Raw genomic sequence first — 19,816 nt, 5'->3', positions numbered from 1 at the left:
GCTAACTAAAGCTGTGTCCCAAACAGTAGAGTTTATTCTCTCTCAGACTCTTAAAATAATAATGATTAAATTTTTTATTTTTGTTTTTGAGAAATGATGGGATCAGTTCTTGCCGAACACATTTTACTTTCATGCTTCTGGAATCTGAAGTTGAGAAACCTTGATTTAAACGTACTACACCTCATCATTCAGAATACCTGCTCTGATTCCAGTCATGTTAGTGATCCAGTTCATGTACCTGGACACGCGTGTGTAGATGCCGTACTTCCCCTCTTTAGCGCACTCATCACCCCAGCTGATAACGCCCGTCAGGAACCACGTGTCTGTGCCCAGTCTGGTGGCGTGAGGTCCACCACTGTCTCCTTGGCACGAGTCCTTGCGGGTGGTAAGGAACCCGGCGCAGAACATAAAGCGTGAAATCTTATCGCTACCTTTGCACTCGGTGCGGTCCACATAGGGAACCTCGACCTTCTGCAACGTGTCGGACTCCAGCCCTCCGTAGCGAATCCGGCCCCACCCACTCACCAGCGAGAGCGTAGCGCTCTTCAGCAGGTTCTCCGTGAAGGTTTTTGGACCCAGGCAGATCGGGATAATGTAGTCGGAGAACGTGGCTGGCGTTTTGAGTTTCAGCAGGGCGATGTCATGGTTGTGGCTTTGCTGATACTGGTAGTTAGGATGGGCATGGTGCTCGTCAATTTCATGATCGCGCTCCCGCTGTTCATTGATCTTAACGTTATGTTCTCCTGGTGGGAAATGAGAGAGAGAGAGAGTTGAGTTTCTGGATCTCAGGTAGTCCCAGGCAAGAAAGCAAAAATATATTTCTGGAAAGTTAGTCCTCGCAAGGTGCTCCAGAGATCTGTGGATAATCTGCTTTATCAAGGAAAGATCTTCAATAATCTATCTCTGCTGTAAAAGCAACCAACAATCCCAACGATCTATGGAACAGTGGAACTGACTACACAGGACCCATAGGTGAAGGCAGAGCTGCTCAAGGGCCTGTACTGTACAGTTTTCATTTTAATCAGATTACAGGAGCCAGAACTTCACAAAACACTAGAATTTGTTCCAGTAGAAAACTCAAAGATCTGATTAGTCAGTATTCTGCCTAATAACCTAATGATCTTTAGGTACTCTGTCTGAGCACAAAGATCTCTGTACAGCCTGTTTCATTACCTCAACAATCTCTAACCTAGTAGGAAACCCCAGTGTTCTCAGGTTAATCCGGCTCTTACCTAATCTGATAAAGAACTGTCCGATCCCTCCCTCCACCAGACAGTGGGCGGCAGTGATGACCCACATATCACTCAGGAGAGAACCACCACAGAACACGACCTTCTTTTCCTTATGGACCAGTGCCACCTAGTGAGGAGAGAGAATAACATCTATTATCTCTCTCTCTCTCTCACACACACACACAAACAAACACACAAACAAACACACTTACCTGCCACGGAATCTCTCCAGGTGTTGCATCAAGTCCTCCCACAATGCGCTGGTCAGTGTTGGTCTCCTTTATGACGGTGGGTAAAGTGGGGAAGAAATCCCAGTAATTTTCTCCCGGTGTTGGCCTGATGGTGGCGCTGCTGAGCTCAGTGGAATTTGTGCTGTTTGCTGCTGTTAAATTCCTCTCCGTCACATTCACATGTTTGATGGCGTTGATTTGGATCACAGTTTCTTCAGTGATTAATGTTCTCGTGGACAGAGTGTTGGCGATTTTCTTCCCCAAACGACCGCAGGGATAATTATCTACACACAACACACTCAGCTTTAAACACCGGGTTAGATTCAAAACCTGACTCCAGGAATTATCTAAATGCTGGAAGTGGATTTTTCAATCGCAAAAATTAAGGCAAGATCAAGCAAACTGTAATATTCGGAGGACTTTGCAGTTTTTCAAAATTACCGCAGATCCGGGCCAAGATGCGTCATGTGACATCATCACAACACACATTCAACCCTCTTTGAACATGAGTACAGCTAAAAGGTCTCATTTACCAACAAACATCACTGTGAACGGACGAGCAAAACTATTTCATGTAATTGATTTTGCTAATTCAAGTAGTTTTCCACAAAAAAAGCACAAACATTTTGAATAAAAGCCACAGCCAATTCAAGCATTTTTGGCTGCAACAATCACAAATGAAACTCCTGTACGGACTGATTACTACACTGTCCTGCCCCTCGTCTCTCAGCTCAGTATCTGAACAATAATTAAATCCTATTTTGAAAACCTGTTCTCTAAAAGCCTAGCGTCCTCAGTGAAATAAACGATTACAATCTGCAGATTTTGGGGGGTTATTAATACAAATTTAATAAGAGAAGTCTTCATAAGAGCATCAGCAACCACCTGGTAGAGATTAATAATGAAGTCCATCCTTCATTTTTCATCTGACTTTTTAGATTATTGCTGCATTTGTGCAAAAAATTGTTTTGTGTTTTATTTTGTGTTTTTTTGTTTTGTGTTAATGTTTCAGGTGTCAAAGTTAAATAAATAAATATAAGTAAAGTTCAAAAGGAAGTGATAATAACGTATTAATTTACCTTTCGGCTCACAGCTCCTCTCGTCTGCGCCGAGTGTGTATCCGTCAGCACAGTTACACACCACGCCCTTTATCTTATCCACCACACAAAACTGCATACAGCCTCCATTATTCACATCACACTGTCTCACTAACTCTATACACACGCACACACATATGCACATATACACACACACATACACACACACACATATATATATATATGCACACACACATACATACACACACATACATACACACGGTCGGGGGGAAAAGAAAGTACATCCTCCTTCAGTTCTATGTTTTTACTGATCAAGGCCTAAATCACCTGACAACAAAAAACATTTCAATATGAAGACTTTAATTTAATTTTTTTTTTTTTAAAAGTAAACCAACATTCAGACAGCAGGTAGGAAAGTAAGTACACCCTATAACTCAGTAACCTGTACAACCACATTAAGGAACAATAACCTGAAGTAAACCTTTAGTGTAGAAGTTTTCTGTGATCTTCAATGAAAATTGATCAGTATATTTATTATTTTTTTATATGTTTAATCATAATCTAGGGCGGTGCAGTATTTTAAAGCCCAGGGCAGTGTGTGTTATTAAATGTAGAGCACTACACTGTACACTAGGAGAAGAACACTTCAGTGAGGCAGCGGTAAACACAGAGTGTATAAATGTATAAACAGTGTTCTTGCCAAGTTCGCAGTTCTTCCCGTTGAAGTCGATGGGACACCAACATGCGTAGGAGCTCAAGCCATCTTTACACGTCCCTCCATTCTGACATGGAGACGACAAACACTGATCTCCATCTGACACACACACACACACACAGAAAAACACACAAAGCCATAAGTATTAAAAATGTATTTAAATGACTTCATACAGAAGACATAATGTTATACATTTATATCAAATGGAAACTGTTTAGTATTGAATGGAAATGAGGTTAAATCTGTGACAGCACTCAGTGCTAATGGATGTTAGCATGCTAATGGATGTTAGCATAACAGTTCATAAACAGGATACACATTTTCTTTAATGTACAGAACATTAACAGTTTGGAGACGCAGACAGAAGCACAGATGAAGTGTTATTTAAAGTTGAGAATACAGTGCATGGGCGTAGTGCAGAAGTGTGATTTGAGACACAGCCATAGTGTTGTACTGATGTAATTAAGCTGAGTGGTAATTAATCGGAGTGGAAGTTAATCGGAATGGAAGTTATTTGGAGTGGTAATTAATTAACACTCACCAATGTAACCAATCCAGAACTCTCTCTGAAAAAGAGTAACAGGTGTGTGTGAGAACCATGTATTGACTGTATTTATGTCACACTGCAAACTTATGAAGCATCATTCGTGTTTTCACCATAAATAATTTTAAATGTCTGCTCAGTAAAATATTTTTCTTCTTCATCTTTCATGTCTTGAATCTGTGCAGCTTCCCATTAAACATCTGATCTTGTTTGATAAAATATCATAAATGTATCATGGTCTCATGTCTACTTACTGTTTTCTCCACATTCTCAAAAACTTCACGTGCTTCCTCAAAGTTGCATTTCTCCTCTATACACTCTCTCTCCAGGTTATCTCTGATCACCTCCTCCAACGCTCCTTTATTAAAGCGCTTCTGTCTCGATAACACTGACTGAGCCATCTGTCTCGACACGAACACTGACACTGAGACAGAGTGAGGGAGATAGAGAGACAGAGTGAGGGAGACAGAGAGACAGGGAGGGAGATAGAGAGAGACAGTGAGGGAGATAGAGAGAGAGTGAGGGAGATAGAGAGACAGAGTGAGGGAGACAGAGAGACAGGGTAAGGGAGATATAGAGAGACAGTGGGGGAGATAGAGAGAGACAGTGAGGGAGATAGAGAGAGAGTGAGGGAGATAGAGAGACAGAGTGAGGGAGACAGAGACAGGGTGAGGGAGATAGAGACAGAGTGAGGGAGATAGAGACAGAGTGAGGGAGACAGAGAGACAGGGTGAGGGAGATAGAGAGAGAGAGAGTGAGGGAGTTAGAGAGAGAGTGAGGGAGATAGAGAGAGTGAGGGAGATATAGTGAGACAGAAGGAGATAGAGAGACAGAGTGAGGGAGATAGAGAGTGAGGGAGATAGAGAGAGTGAGGGAGACAGATAGAGAGAGAGTGAGGGAGACAGAGAGAGAGTGAGGGAGATAGACAGAGTGAGGCAGATAGAGAGAGAGAGTGAGGGAGATAGAGAGAGAGAGAGTGAGGGAGACAGATAGAGAGAGAGAGTGAGCGAGACAGAGAGGCAGATAGAGAGAGAGAGTGAGGGAGATAGAGAGAGAGAGTGAGGGAGACAGAGAGAGGCAGATAGAGAGAGAGAGTGAGGGAGATAGAGAGAGGCAGATAGAGAGAGAGAGTGAGGGAGATAGAGAGATTCATTCATTGTTTGTCTCTATTAGAGAACCATGTTGGAAATGTCATGTTTTTGCATTTTATACACCGATCAGCTGTAACATTAAAACCACTGACAGGTGAAGTGAAAAACATTAATTATCTCGTTACAGTGGCACCTGTCAGGGGGTGGGATATATTAGGCATATATCTGAGCGACTTTGACGTGACGGTTAGCCCGTCTGGTCCGATCCCACAGAAGAGTTACTGTAGCACAGTCTGTTGAAAATGTTCATGCTGGTTCTGATAGAAAGGAGTCAGAACACACAGTGCATCACAGCTTGCTGCGTATGGGGCTTGTTTACCTAGGGAAGAGATGGCACCAGGATGCACTATGAAAAGAAGACAAGCTGGCGAAGGCAGTGTGATGCTCTGGGAGATGTTCTGCTGGGAAACTTTGGGTCCTGACATTCATGTGGATGTTACTTTGACACGTACCACCTACCTAAACATTGTTGCAGACCATGTACACTCCTTCATAGCAACGGTATTCCCTAACAGCAGTGGTCTCTTTCAGCAGGATAATGCACCCTGACATACTGCAAAAATTGTTCAGGAATGTTTTGAGGAACATGGCAAAGAGTTCAAGATGTTTGCCTGGCATCCACATTCCCCAGATCTCGGTCTGGTTGAGCATCTTTGGGAGGTGCTGGATAAACAAGTCCTATCCATAGAGACCCCACCTCGCAACTTAATGGACATAAAGGATCTGCTTCTAATGTCCTGGTGCCAGATACCACAGCACACCTTCAGAGGTCTTGTGGAGTCCACGCCTCGACGGGTCAGAACTGTTTTGGAGGCACAAGGAGAGGAGAACCTACACAATATTAGGCAGGTGGTTTTAATGTTATGGCTGATCAAGGTATTTTTTTTTTTAATAATTATTTTTTTTTTTTTACACATTTAAAATAATTCAGCACATAAAGTCTGGAGGTCTTCATTTAGAACACAGCCCTGTGAGGAGTTTAGAGATCAGCTGTAAAGTGCAGAGGTGAAAGACAGCAAGTGTTCGTCACTATTTACTCCTTACTCACCATTTACAAAAAAACAAAAATATAAATATTAAATGAAATGCAGATTAAATAGTTTAATTATAATTTCAATTATTTTAATTGAATGTATATTGGGTTGTATTATTAATATTAATCATAAAAGTGATTAAAATCAGTCTGTTAACTTTAATTTGGGTCATTTATATTCATACTTATTTAGATAAAAACATAATTATTTTCATGCATTCTTTATTTCACTGAGTAAAGCTTCCAGCTCCTTTCATCTCCACTCCTGTCAACAGGAAGGACTTCAAAATAAATGTCTTTAACTGTGATTAGAGAGAAATGACAGATTATTATAAATTTTGTATTAGTCCTCCTACATACCTGATGACGTCAGACACAAATTAGATATTAATATAAAGATTCCGTATATTAAAGCAAGGAGAGAAATTTTCTCCATTTTCCACCTTAAAATGCCTCGTTTCCAGTCAGACTGTTACTCAAATAGTCCAAAGTTCAGCAAAACACACACACACAGAGAGAGAGAGAGAGAGAGAGAGAGAGATTGTAACACTATCATGTTCTCCTCAACAATCAGGGCCATGAATACACCAATGGAATTTTTAAAGGGAAGTTGTTTACCATATATAGAGATTCGGGGGCGTTTGTTGGATTTCTCAGCGTCCATTTTGTGCAGCTGTGTGTACATGTGTAATCAAAGCTGGTGTGTTGTGCTGGTGGTTCTCACACACAGAACTAGAACTTCAGTTAATAAATTAAACTGAACACTTTCAGAAATTCACCTAGTCATCGGAATTAGGACAATTTTACTGTAAAGATTCATAAATAAAATACATCTGTAGTAAAGTTGCTCCAGATTCAGCTGTAGTGTGTGGAATATAACTTCATGGTTAATGGCTGCTGTGGAATAAATGATATTTTAAGTCAGTAATATCGGGCTGATATTGTAACCTGAACGTTCACCCTTTCACCGCTAGAGGTCAGTAAAGTCTGCACAATGTGATCGTATACACACACACACACACACACACACACCAAAGAGTACTAAACTGTTCATTAAGGGTGTAGATGTTACTCAGTGGTTTAGGTGTTTATCTCCTGTACCCTTAGTGCACAGGTTCCCACCCCTGCTCATAGAGAACCGTCTGTCCTGCACATTATAGTCTGCTCCTGGTTCCCATGCACACCTGATTAAGCTAACTAACAGCTTGTGTAACATGTGTGTTAGAGCAGTAAAACACGTGCAGGATGGACAGGATGTTCTCCAGGAGCAGGGATGAGAACCTGTGCTCTAGTTAAATAACTTTTATGAAGAAGATTAAATGTGACTTTAACACTCATTTATGGTTCATTGTTGGACTCTTTAAATGGAGTAGAGTGTGTGATAAAAGTGATAATAAAAAGCGCTTTGCACTTCCCCAATTTAGCCGCTAGAGGTCAGAAAATTAACATATGAGTGTATCTTATTTATTATGTTACTTCATTTTGCAATTTTTATTTTTATTTTGTGGGGAATATAAAGGTCTGATATGTGCAATGGAACAGATGACGTTAACCGAACACGATGCGTGAGATATTACAAATATTAATTAAAAATAAATAAATAAAAAAAATCACATTTTCACTATTTTTGTATCTGGGTAGAACTCTGAATCGCTCGCTCTGCTAAAGGAAAAGTAATATTAATTAAATAGTAATAATCTTTAATAATAAGCTCTCAGTGAACACTAATTATGCACTTAACAAAATCAGCAGTAATAATCCAGATTACAGATTTTACCCTCTTAATAAAATGAACATTCACTCATCATCATCAGTTATATTTACTCACATTATATTTATGATCAGGAGTGAATGAGTAAATCAGTTAAAACCCTCTAAAAGTCTGTTTTCTCCCGCTGTAAAAGATAAGTGTATCTGTTGCCGCCCCCTAGCGGTGATTACAGGCAGCAGACTGGGCGGGGCTGTTTATCTTTCAGCTGGAAAACTCTAAAAAAGGGAGGGGGGATATTTAGTTAATTGTAGTGAATTTAATTTGGTTCTCAGAGGCCTGAGGGAGTGTGTTTAAGACATACTGTTTAATCACATCCTGATTCCCAACAACACACACGCACGCACACACATACATACACACACACACACACACACAGGTCAAGGTCACAGGTACTTTTCTGATTGAGGTTAAAAACATCAGTCCAGTTTTGTGAGGACAGAAATACACACTCGCTCTCTGTCTCACTTCATCGTCTGTCTGTCTGTCTCTATATCTCTCTCTCTCTCTCTCTCTCTGGTAAAACGTGTATAATGGTAAGAGTGTAGTTTGTTTTTAAAGCTGTGTAATGAATAATAATGAGTATTGAAGTGTTTGTGGAAAGGGAAAACTTCTTCAGGCTGTCAGTAAGAGTTTGGAATGTAAGTCGCTTTGGATAAAAGCGTCTGCTGAATGAATAAATGTAAATGTAAACAGTTTTAAACAGAGGGAGTGTGATTAGTGTTTACATTTACACTGTTCTTCTGCTCATATATTAATATCATTTTAATGTGTTCTTTATTACAGCCGATTTCTGCTAATTAATAAAATAATAAAAATCATTATAAATTCTATCAGAACATTCAGATCAGTATTAAAGTGGTGATGTTTTGAGATTTGAGGGAAAGCCAGCAGCAGCGCTTCATTTCATTTCAGGGAATTGTATAAAACCCTTGATTTATAGGCTGTATAATCTCAAGTGCCCTTAATCAGGCATTATATCATTTCCACGTGATTGTGTTTGTAACAGGAAGCTAAGACGCTCCGATTCAATTTCCCTTTTCAGTCAAGTCTCATTCCTGATCCCATCAATAACATCATTAATGATCACCAATCCCACCTTTGACGTCACCACTGTGTCTCCTTCAGTCTAAACTGGGCGTGTCCCAAACCACACAGTTTTATTTGCAGCTCCATTTTTATGATTATTGTGTTTATTGGATTATTACTGATCTGTAATGTGTTAGTCTAATTTTAATGATAAATCTACAGCTAAATGCACACACACACGCTCACTCACTTACTTGGAAGAGAGTCACATGTTGGTGTGCTTGACCTTTGACCCAACATATGTTGTAGTTGTTGTTGTTGTTATTGATGTTTTTGTTGAAAATCAAAGACACATCGTCACTCAATCTGCTCATAATGGCCTCCACATAATCACAGTGTTAATGGACACGACACTGCAGCCGGATCTCATCTCCTCATCTCATCTCATCTCCTCCTCCTCTTCTCCTCTCCTCCTCCTCTTCTCTTCTCTTCTCTTCTCGTCTATTCCTCGTCTCCTCGTCTCTCGGTGTCCTGCAGCAGGAGCAGCATCCTCACATGCAGCATGGCTTTTCCTTTAAGAAGATCAGCATCAGGTACTCCATCAGTTTCAGTCTTTATCCAGAGTTACACAGGCATTTAAAAAAAAGATCAATATAGAAATAGAAATAGATAGACGTATTTTACTGATCACACTTTAATTATTATATCAAATCTAGCACGTGTTGAAATTAGTTTTTGATTTTTATGTTTAACATTAATGCAGTTAAACACGTGGTACATGAGCAGTTTGGGAATAACCATGAACACAGTGAAGATTAATCTTTTACATCATCAGATTATTTAAGATCATATTCATTCTCTCTGTTTTTATATATTGTATCTTTACAGTTTTTTTATGTTTCTTGCTTTTTCTATTTTTTACTATTTGTTCTTCACATTTTTATTAATATTTCTCTTTTTCACTTTGTATTTCAATCTCTATATTTGTAAACGGTTATAATCTCTCTGTAAAGCACTTTGTCAACTTTGATCCGAGTTCTTCTTCTTCATCTTCTTCTTCTTATTATTATTATTATCAGCAGTAGTAGAAATAATATAAAAGTTGGCCATAATTGAAATATGAACGTTTAAAGGTTTGGGTTTAATGATTACGCTTCAGATGAGTTTTTTAGTTGAAATTCAAACTTGTTTATTTCCAGTTGTTCTGAGGCTCTCGTGTGTGAACGCTGTGTGAGGAACTCTGCAGTCACTTTTACACTTTCACACTCATCCACACAGCTGATATACTGTACATCCAACACTGTTACACACATTTACACACATTTACACATCTTACACATTACTGTGTGTCTGTGTGATTCTTTCTGCTTCAATAAAGTTGCATGAAGACTTGTTTCCCAGAAGAAGCTTAAAGACGTTGATTAGTTTCTATGTTTTTATGGTTAGCGTGTGATTGCCAGTGTAAATAGCGTGAGGAGGAAAAGGGAGGAGTGAAAATGTGCTCAGTGGTGCAGAGAGTAAGTGAGAGTGTGAATGAAGCTTTAATCTGAGTTTTATTTCCATTTTTTTTTCTTTCATTTTTCCGGAAAGTGAAGTGGGCAGAAAAGTGTGTTATGTAACAACACAGAACCTTAAAGAGCTTCAGTCCGAATTTCACACAGACACACGTGAGTTACATTTCAGATTATTTATATTCTAAAACACAGATGTAACACACACACACACACACACACACACAGATGTAACACACACACACACACAGATGTAACACATACATAAACACAGATGTAACACACACACACACACAGATGTAACACACACACACACACACACACACACACACACACACACACACACATACAGATGTAACACACATTTCTGCAGTAAAATGCTCACAGATTCGGTGCAGGGGGTCTGTTATTGCACAATCCGGTGTGTGTTTGTGTGCGCGCGCGCGCCTCTGTGTGTGAATTGAATTCGTGCTGCAGGAGAGCTGAGGGACCGTGGGGCAAAACAAATCCCTCCATCCCTCTGTCTCTCCTTCCATCCCTCCATCCTCCTGCAGAAGATCGGACTTTTCAGCAACCGCCTTCATCGCGTGCCGCTTTGATACCATCCTAATGAACGGATGAGAATCAGGGCGCGTGAGTGTGCGTTTCCGTCTGCAGCAGGGATTGCGTGGCTGTCTGTCGTCTCTCGGGGATGTTCTGTGCTTTTGGGGTTTTTTATTTTTTCGGGGAATCTGGACGTGCTGCGGAAAAACAGCAGAGAGAGGAGAGACGGGAGAGGCGCGCGAGGGAATCACACAGCGATCAAATGAGTCAAGACTCAAAAACAGGAGGATAGGCGGAGAGGAACATCTGCATCTCTCTCTCTCACACTCCCTCTCTCTCTCTCTGTCTGTCTCTCTCTCTCAGTAGGGGGATGATGGGTGGTCCGGGTCGGCTCGGGTTGGTAACAGGTGCCGGTTTTTTGGCCATTCGGGATCATGACATGGCACGAGAGCGGCGCGGATCTCCACGTGCCCTGCGTCTCATTCACACCGTAACCGCGTGAGCACACCTTTTTCAGAAAACACTGCTCTCGTGCTCTTGTGTTTATAAATTTTTATATATCTTTTTTTTCCCGCGCAGCTTCATCATCTTCACCACCATCATCTTCATGATGTCTCTGGGTAAAGAGGGAAAGCTGCACCTCTGACTGTAGATGTTTTCAGGGTGTATTATGGGATGTTTGAGGATTCTCAGTGGACTGTGTGTGATGTGATGTCGTTATGAAGTGATACAGGATCGGTCTCTGATCGTGTATCTGATTTTCATTACGCCTTAAAAAGGGATCAAATCCAGGCGTGAGAGTTTTTAATCTGGGACGCCACCGAAGCCACAAATCGCCAAACTGGCTACAGCCGCAGCGATCGCCAGCTCCCTCATCAGGCAGAAGAGGCAGGCGAGGGAGAGAGAGCGAGAGCGGGAGAGAGAGAAAGAGAAGGAGAAGGAGAGAGCGAAGACGGCTCGCTGCAGTCCGACCCGGAGCACAGGAACCTGCGAGAAACCCAGCCGACTGAACCTCTTCTCACGGGTCAAACTCTTTGGCTCCAAGAAGAGGAAGAGGAGAAGGCCAGGTCTGGTGACAACTATTAACTATTTATCCTATGCATCATCTTCATCATCGTCATCATCATTCCTTCAGCTGATCTAGTGAATGTTTATTGATTCGGGTTAAACTCCATCACAACCTTCACCTTCTGTTTCACCATCTGACAAACTCAGAAAGAGAAACCATCATCATCAATCTTCATCCTTCATTTGAACTAACGGATGAAGTCACAGCTGTGTTTCCATCCTGATTGATTGCTGTTATTGAATACAGAAGAACTTTAAGATATTACAGGTAATTCTGCAGTAAACAACATGATAAACAGAGCTGATGTTTTAAACCCAGTGCTACAGTCACAGAAGAAAAGGTATAGAACCGGGGTCCAAATGTTGGGATTAAGACATGTTGTGCTTTTAGTTACCAGTGAATGTGTAAAGTGAATCACCACCATCATAACCATCACCACAATCATGACCACCATCACCATTATCACCTTCACCACAATCACCACCACCACCAATACTACCATCATCCCCTTTGTCATCATCACCAGAATCACCACCACTATCACCATCACCACAATCAGCATTATCCCCATCATCACCACCAACATCATCACCATCACAGTCATCAGCATCATAACCATCATCACCACAATCATCACCACCACTATCATCACCATCATCACCACTACTATTACCACCACCATCATCACAATCACCACCACCATCATCTCACCATTATCACCATTACCACCACCTTGACCTTCACCATCATCAACACAATCATCACCACCACCATTACTACCACCATCACCATCTTACCATTATCACCATCATTATTATCAACATCACCTTCACCATCATCACCTTCACCATCACCACCACTATCACAATCATCATAACCACCATCATCACCTTGACCATCATCACCACCACCCTCAACATCTCCATCATCATCACATTTTTTTCACCTGATCTAATTAAGTCACAAAGCAAATAAACAAATACATATTTTACTTTAGAATCAGTTCAGATTTGTTATCTACAACCCCAGTTCCAAAAAAGTTGGGACAGTAGGGACAAAACTAATAAAAACAATGATGAGTGATGTGTAAATGTACTTTGACTTGTATTTAAACAAAAAATGTATAAAGATGAGGCGTTTGATGTTTTATCTAATCAACTGCATAATTTTTTGAAGATAAACATTTATTTGAAATTGATGCATGCAACACGTTCCAAAAAAAGTTGGGACAGGATATCCTGACATGGGCTCGGGAATACTTTGGTAAACCTTTGTTAGTCCACACCATTCGCCGCTGCATACACAGATGCAAGTTAAGGCTTTACTACGCAAAGCAGAAGCCATACATCAACACTGTCCAGAAGCGCCGCTGACTTCTCTGGGCTCAGTCTCATCTGAGATGGACAGTAGCACAGTGGAATCGTGTTTTGTGGTCCGAAGAGTCGACATTTCATATAGTTTTTGGACAAAACAGCCATCGAGTTCTCCGGACCAAAGAGGAAAAGGACCATCCAAGCTATTATCAGCGTCAGGTCCGAAAGCCAGCATCTGTCCTGGTATGGGGGTGTGTCAGTTACCATGGCATGGGTAACTTGCACATCTGTGAGGGCAGCATTAATGCAGAAAGATATGTACACATTTTGGAGCAGCATACGCTGCCATCCAGAGCAGGACAACGCCAAACCACATTCTGCCCGGATTACAAGCATATAGTTGCATAAGCAGAGTGCGCGGGTGCTAGCATGGCCTGCCTGCAGTCCTGACCTGTCTCCGATTGAGAACATGTGGCACATTATGAAGCGCAAAATAAGGCAGCGAAGGTCTCGTACAGTTACGCAGCTGAAGAACTGTATAATGGATGAATGGGGGAAAATTCCACTTGCTAAACTTTACCAACTGGTGTCTTCACTCAGCGTCCAAATGCTTAATAAGTGTTATTAAAAGAAAAGGTGATATTACACAGGGGTAAACAGTCGACTGTCCCAAATTTTTTGGAGTGTGTTGCAATCATTAGATTTGAAATGAGTGTATATTTTCAAAAATAAATGAAATTCACAAAGTAAAACATCAAATAATGTGTTAATATAATGTTTTCAATATAGTACAGGGTGAACTGAATTTTCAAATGACTTTTTTTGTTTGTTTTTTTGCATTTTCCATACTGTCCAACTTTTTCGGAATTGGGGTTGTAGATGTTCACATCTGATGGTATTTTCGTGTCTTCAGTGAACACTTATGGTTGAATTGCGGTTGCCAGGTGTGTTTGAGAAAAGCATCCCGATATACAACCCCATATAGAAAAACAAAACTTGTGTATTTTGCCATCAGACTGTATTTAATAGCGAAAGCTTCAGGTGCTCGAATGATGAAATAAAATCTGTAATTAAAATTCTACAGCCGCACAAATAATAAGTAGCTCTTAACCAAGAGAGAAGAAGTAAATCTGCATTCAGACAATAAATCACTCCATTTTACTTTTTAATCCTGTATCCCATAACCCCGTACCTCATAACCCTGTACCCCATAACCCCCATAACCCCATACCTCATAACCCTGTACCCCATAACCCCAATAACCCTGTACCCCATATCCCTGTGCCCCAAAACCCCCATCCCCCATAACCTCCACCCCGTGTTTTCACTCCTGTCTGATCCTGAGACAGATGTTAACACCAGCACTGTTCATACTGATCCGTAAATCTGAGACTATAAACACAAAAGCATCATAAACTAGTGCCCCTGGTGGTGTGGAGCCTGTGGGCAGTGGCTCTTTCTGCCCACCCACACGCCCATTCTGCACCGAGTCCATGAACCATGCATTGAGAGTCAGGAGCAAAACTAGCTGCTGTAATGTTTCTGTTTACAGCACAACATTTCACCCAGCACTAATTATCCTCAACTTGGTAGTAATTAGCTTTTCATTTCTTTTTTTTTAGGCTCACAGAGAGTCATCATTTACATTCTCCCAGAGAACAGAAAGAAAACAAACAAACAAACAAACAAGAAGCTAAAAATATGCGTGTGTATTAAGCATCTTTTGGTATGCTTTTATTAAAACATATACAGATACCTTAACAAAAAGTAAAAGTAAAATAAAAAAGGGTTGCATACAACAAAGTTAAATATAGCCACTGTCACGCACCTGAATGAGCCATGTCAGTTTCTGTTCTTTTCTTTTTTCTCAGTAACCTTCCTTTATTTTATAATAATCCGATTTTACAGTAAAACTGTAGTGACTGTGATGAGAACTTTGTAACAGCTGAATCCAGGTTACACTGAACAGATGACGGTTTGTGGTCAGTGTTGGGATTTACACTCACAACCTTCCTCACAGAACCTAAACCACAGAACTCACATAGTGTTTTATTAACAATCTGTCCCCTTCTCTAATATCTCACACTGATAATGGACTTGTTTTTAAACCCAACACTGGGTGCGAGTTCCCAGTTGTTAACTTCATTTCCTGCTTGTCTCCGTTCAACTGCCGGAGTGTTAAATACAATATAATACACATGATCAAATATATTTAAATAAAGGAAACCTGCTGAAGTGTAAATATTTTACAGAAAAGTCATTCATACAGTAAAGTAAATCCCATAACAGGCCACGCCCACAAGCCACAAACTACATGTGACATACTGCTTGTTAGGTGATTTTTTAAAAAAATGGTGTCTTGGTTGTTTGTAAACTTTTCCACACAGTCGATATATTATTAAACATTAGTTTCACTTTAGTTTGCTCCGTGTTTGTGTGTGACCTCCACAGAGCCTCAGCTTAAAGGGATCGTCACTAAACTGTGCAGCCGTCAGGGCTTTCACCTGCAGCTCCAAGCAGACGGAACCATCGACGGCACTAAAGAGGAGGACAGCAGTTATGGTCCGTACGTGAGCCGAGTTAAAGAAACATAAAACGTTTTAGCGTTTAAAATTAAAGATGTTATGTTCGGGTCATTTTAAGACTAAATTCCTGACTAAATGACTTATGTAAGACTAAATGAATCGTGGAGTCAGACCTGTTCCATCAGCTCACCGGGTCGCTTTGAACTTCTTTATCTCAACTCCACAGCGGTGTTTAATCTCATCCCGGTGGGTCTACGTGTGGTGGCCATACAGAGCGTTCAGACGAAACTCTATCTGGCCATGAACAACGAGGGCTACCTGTACACCTCCGTAAGTACCCCAGACAATCACACCTACATCTCGTCCCCGAGTCTGTCCACACACACCATCATGACCTTCACCTCCACTGTTACAAACATTCTGGAATGCTTAGGGGCTCTCTACTGGTCTAGCTAGAAGAAACTCTTATAGGTTCTTTCCCCATTAGGGAAAGAGGGTTCAAAGGTTTCAAAGCTAGAACACTCTTAGGAGGTTAAGAACCATTAATATATAAAGAACCCGGTGAAGAACCCTTTATCTAAGCGTCTACATACTGTATGTGTTTACCAGAGAGCAGGATTCAATTTGATACTGATTCCTTTAATGAGCCAGAACCTCTGCAAGCTTCTGAACGTACTGGTTTCCACAACACGATTAAATGTTACTACAAACAGATAAAAATGACGTGTCATTTATTAATAAATTAAACATTGTAATAGTTGCTTGTGAAATAAATAGGAATAAAACACTCGGGGGTGTGCTGTTATAGGAAAATAATAAACGTCTGGGTTGTAACAGTAACTCCACTTCATCACACCACCCTGTTGTAGATTACTTTTCTATCAGACACACACACACACTCACACACACAGAGCATTTATTACTTGCATAATTTACTCACAAATTGCTGTTTGCTTATTTTTATGGTTAAATCCAGTTATTTATTTGTATTTGGAAAACAGATGAATTTTGTTGTCATAGTAATTATGATGTAATTGGTGCACGCAGAACTCAGAATTAAAAGCAGCTTGTTTTAAATATAAACGGTGTTAATGGCGTCCTCTCTGTCTCCGTGTGTTTATTAGCCATGCAGGAATCACAGAGCAGCTCTGACGGATCAGTGTGTGTTGTGACAGCACCCACTGCTGTGATTAAATGTGTTCTGACATGATGAATAATTTAGCACAGTGCCAATAAGTGTTCCTGTCATATGGCAGTGACGTTTATTAAAATGTGTTTCTGTTCCAAGTTTCATATTCCACAGGAAACACCTACACCACTTTAGTGCAGCAGAGAGTAGATACTTTTACACAGATATTTACACAGACCTGGCTTTGAATATTATTTCTCTTTGTGTATATCAGATATTAAAATATACAGTATTACAGTATGAGCTGTAATAATGACGTTCCTTCTTCTGCGTTTAAGGTTATTATGATTTTCTCGGTCTGTCTCTCAGGAACACTTCACTCCGGAGTGTAAGTTTAAGGAGTCCGTGTTTGAGAATTATTACGTGACGTACTCGTCCATGCTGTACCGGCAGCAGCAGTCGGGTCGAGCCTGGTACCTTGGCCTCAATAAGGAGGGACGAGTGATGAAAGGGAACCACGTCAAAAAGACCAAACCGGCCGCTCACTTCATCCCCAAACCCCTCAAAGGTCTGTGACGTCTTTACAGTCAGCAAATACAATCAGTATGGTCCGATACACCTCAATGTACAGTCTGATCTACAGTCCCCTCTAAAAGTATTGGAGCAACAAGGCCAATTCTATTTGGGTTTGAGGTCAAAAGATGAATATGACACAACAAATCAGAATTTCAGCTTTCGTTTCATCATATTTACACCTAGATGTCTTAAGCAACTTAGAACATGGCCCTTTGTTTGAACCCGCCCATTTTGTCAAGTGATCAAAAATATCAGATCATGTGAATAGGTGTTTCTTGGTGCACAGGTGTGTCCTGTTAGATTGATTGTTTAAACAATTAATAGCTCTGAATGTCTACTATTGCTTTGAGTGCTAGGATTCACCTTTGAAGACTGCATTTTTTGTTAAAAAGGATAAACTAACATGAAGATGAGAGAGCTGTCTGTGGGAGAAAAGCAAGCTGTTTTGAAGCTGAGAAAAGAGGGGAAGTTTATCAGAGGCACTGCACAAACATTGGGCATTGCCAATACAGCAATCTGGAATGTCCTGAAAAAGAAAGAAACCGCTGGTGTACTGAGCAACAGACAATGAATGGGTCGACCAACAACAACAGCTGATGACAGAAACGTTGTGAGATCTGTGAAGAAAAACCCCTTAACAACAGTCAGTTACATAACCAACAACCTCCACAGGGCAGGGGAGAAGGTCTCACAATCCACCATTCAGAGAAGACTTTGAGAGCAGAAATATAGAGGCCATACCACAAGATGCAAACCACTCATCAGCAGTAAGAATCAGAAAGCCAGATCGGAATTCACAAAGAAATACACAGATGATCCACAAAAGATCTGAAACCAAGATGAACCTCTGCCAAAGTGATGGAAAGGCCAAAGTGTGGAGAAAGGATCTGTTCATGATCTGCTCTTCTGTGAAAAATGGTGGCGATAGTGTCATGGCTTGGGCTTGCATGGCTGCTTCTGGAACATTCTCACTAATCTTTATTGATGATGGAACTCATGATGGTAGACTGAAGGGAGAAACCCCCCGAAACAAACAACTAGCTGCAGTAAAAACCTGCAAAAGCTTCACAGGAGAAGAAACCAACAGTTTGGTGTCAGTGAGTCGCAGGACTGATGCAGTTATTGTGAGTAAGGGATACGCAACCAAATATTAATTGTTATTTACTTTCATTTACTTCAATACTTATTATACAATACTGTTCCTATACTTTTGATACAAAATTTGTTTTTGTTTTTTCAAATGTCTAAGTTGTTTAACTTGTATAGATGTAAATATGAGGAAATGAAAGCTGAAATCCTGATCTATCGTCTCATATCAATCTTTTGATCTCAAACCCAAATGTCTTCATGGTATAGCAAGAACAATAGAATTGGCCTTGCTGTTCCAATACTTTCGGAGGGGACTGTATCTGTCTAACCTGGTAAATCTGTTTAATTTATAAACATGACTAGAGTGTGTTAGTTTGCTGTAATGAGCTTTCATGCACGATACAGCCAAAAGTATGTGCACCCCTGACCATCACACCCATATGTGCTTCTTCTCTAAACTCCAATCTGAGGCACACAGTTGTATAGAACGTCTCTGTAGCGTTACATACAGTTTCCCTTCACTGGAACTAAGTGGCCCAAACACTTCTCCAGCATGACACAAAGTGCACAAAGCGAGCTCCATGAAGACATGGTGGAAGGTTAAGGTTGGAAGAAGGTAGAAGAACTCGAGTGTCCTGTACAGAACCTGACCTCAACCCCACTGAACACCTTTGGGATGAACTGGAACTGGAGCCTCCTCACATCAACATCAGCGCCTGACCTCAACCTCACTAACGCTCTTGTAGCTGAAAGAACACAAATCCCCACGGCCACGCCCCAAAATCTAGTGGAAAGCCTTCCCAGAAGAGTGGAGCGCATTATAACAGCTAAAGCAACTTAATATTAATGGCATGGATTGGAATGTATTGTTCAATTTTCGGGTATTCACATACTTTTGGCCATACAGTGTACATGTATTAAATGTGTGTGTGTGTGTGTTTAGTTGCCATGTACAGAGAGCCCTCTCTCCACGACATGACTGAATTCTCACGAAGCGGAAGCGGAACTCCGACGAAGAGCCGCAGTGCATCGGCCATGCTGAACGGAGGGAAGATCGCAAGCCAGTCGACTTAACAAGGGGACGTACCAACAAGGGGACCTAACAAGGTGGCATGACAGCTCTGCACAAAAAAACCCACACGTTTACACCTTTTTGGCTAACGATCACTGTGATGACATCACAAGTGCAAAACTGGACGAATCCAAGCCATTGGACTTCATCAGAGTTCTGCATTGTCTTCAAACTCGTAGCCTGAACAAACTGCTGCTTCTCTCATCTTTCTTCTTCTTCTTCTTCTTCT

At 40.9% G+C, this 19,816-nt stretch overlaps 2 protein-coding genes across 2 annotated transcripts; one reads left to right on the top strand and one right to left on the bottom strand.

The window, feature by feature from the left end:
* Window positions 1-59: 59 nt before the first annotated feature.
* f9b (coagulation factor IXb) lies at window positions 60-6,448 on the bottom strand. Its single transcript, XM_053644942.1, has 8 exons — window positions 6,324-6,448; window positions 4,034-4,203; window positions 3,777-3,801; window positions 3,221-3,334; window positions 2,542-2,676; window positions 1,445-1,746; window positions 1,233-1,359; window positions 60-743 (listed from the first exon to the last, which is right to left on the bottom strand). The coding sequence occupies exons 1-8, from the start codon at window positions 6,397-6,399 to the stop codon at window positions 175-177; spliced, it is 1,518 nt and encodes a 505-aa protein (XP_053500917.1). The 5' UTR covers window positions 6,400-6,448; the 3' UTR covers window positions 60-174.
* Window positions 6,449-9,114: 2,666 nt separating this feature from the next.
* Window positions 9,115-19,589, top strand: fgf13b (fibroblast growth factor 13b). Its single transcript, XM_053644944.1, has 5 exons — window positions 9,115-9,353; window positions 15,648-15,758; window positions 15,948-16,051; window positions 17,220-17,418; window positions 19,459-19,589. The coding sequence occupies exons 1-5, from the start codon at window positions 9,323-9,325 to the stop codon at window positions 19,587-19,589; spliced, it is 576 nt and encodes a 191-aa protein (XP_053500919.1). The 5' UTR covers window positions 9,115-9,322.
* Window positions 19,590-19,816: the final 227 nt, after the last annotated feature.

This window comes from Ictalurus furcatus, chromosome 16, assembly GCF_023375685.1.
Source record: "Ictalurus furcatus strain D&B chromosome 16, Billie_1.0, whole genome shotgun sequence".
NCBI lineage: Eukaryota > Metazoa > Chordata > Actinopteri > Siluriformes > Ictaluridae > Ictalurus > Ictalurus furcatus.
The sequence above is the reverse complement of the archived record's forward strand: the minus strand, read 5'-3'. Positions and strand labels throughout refer to the sequence as shown.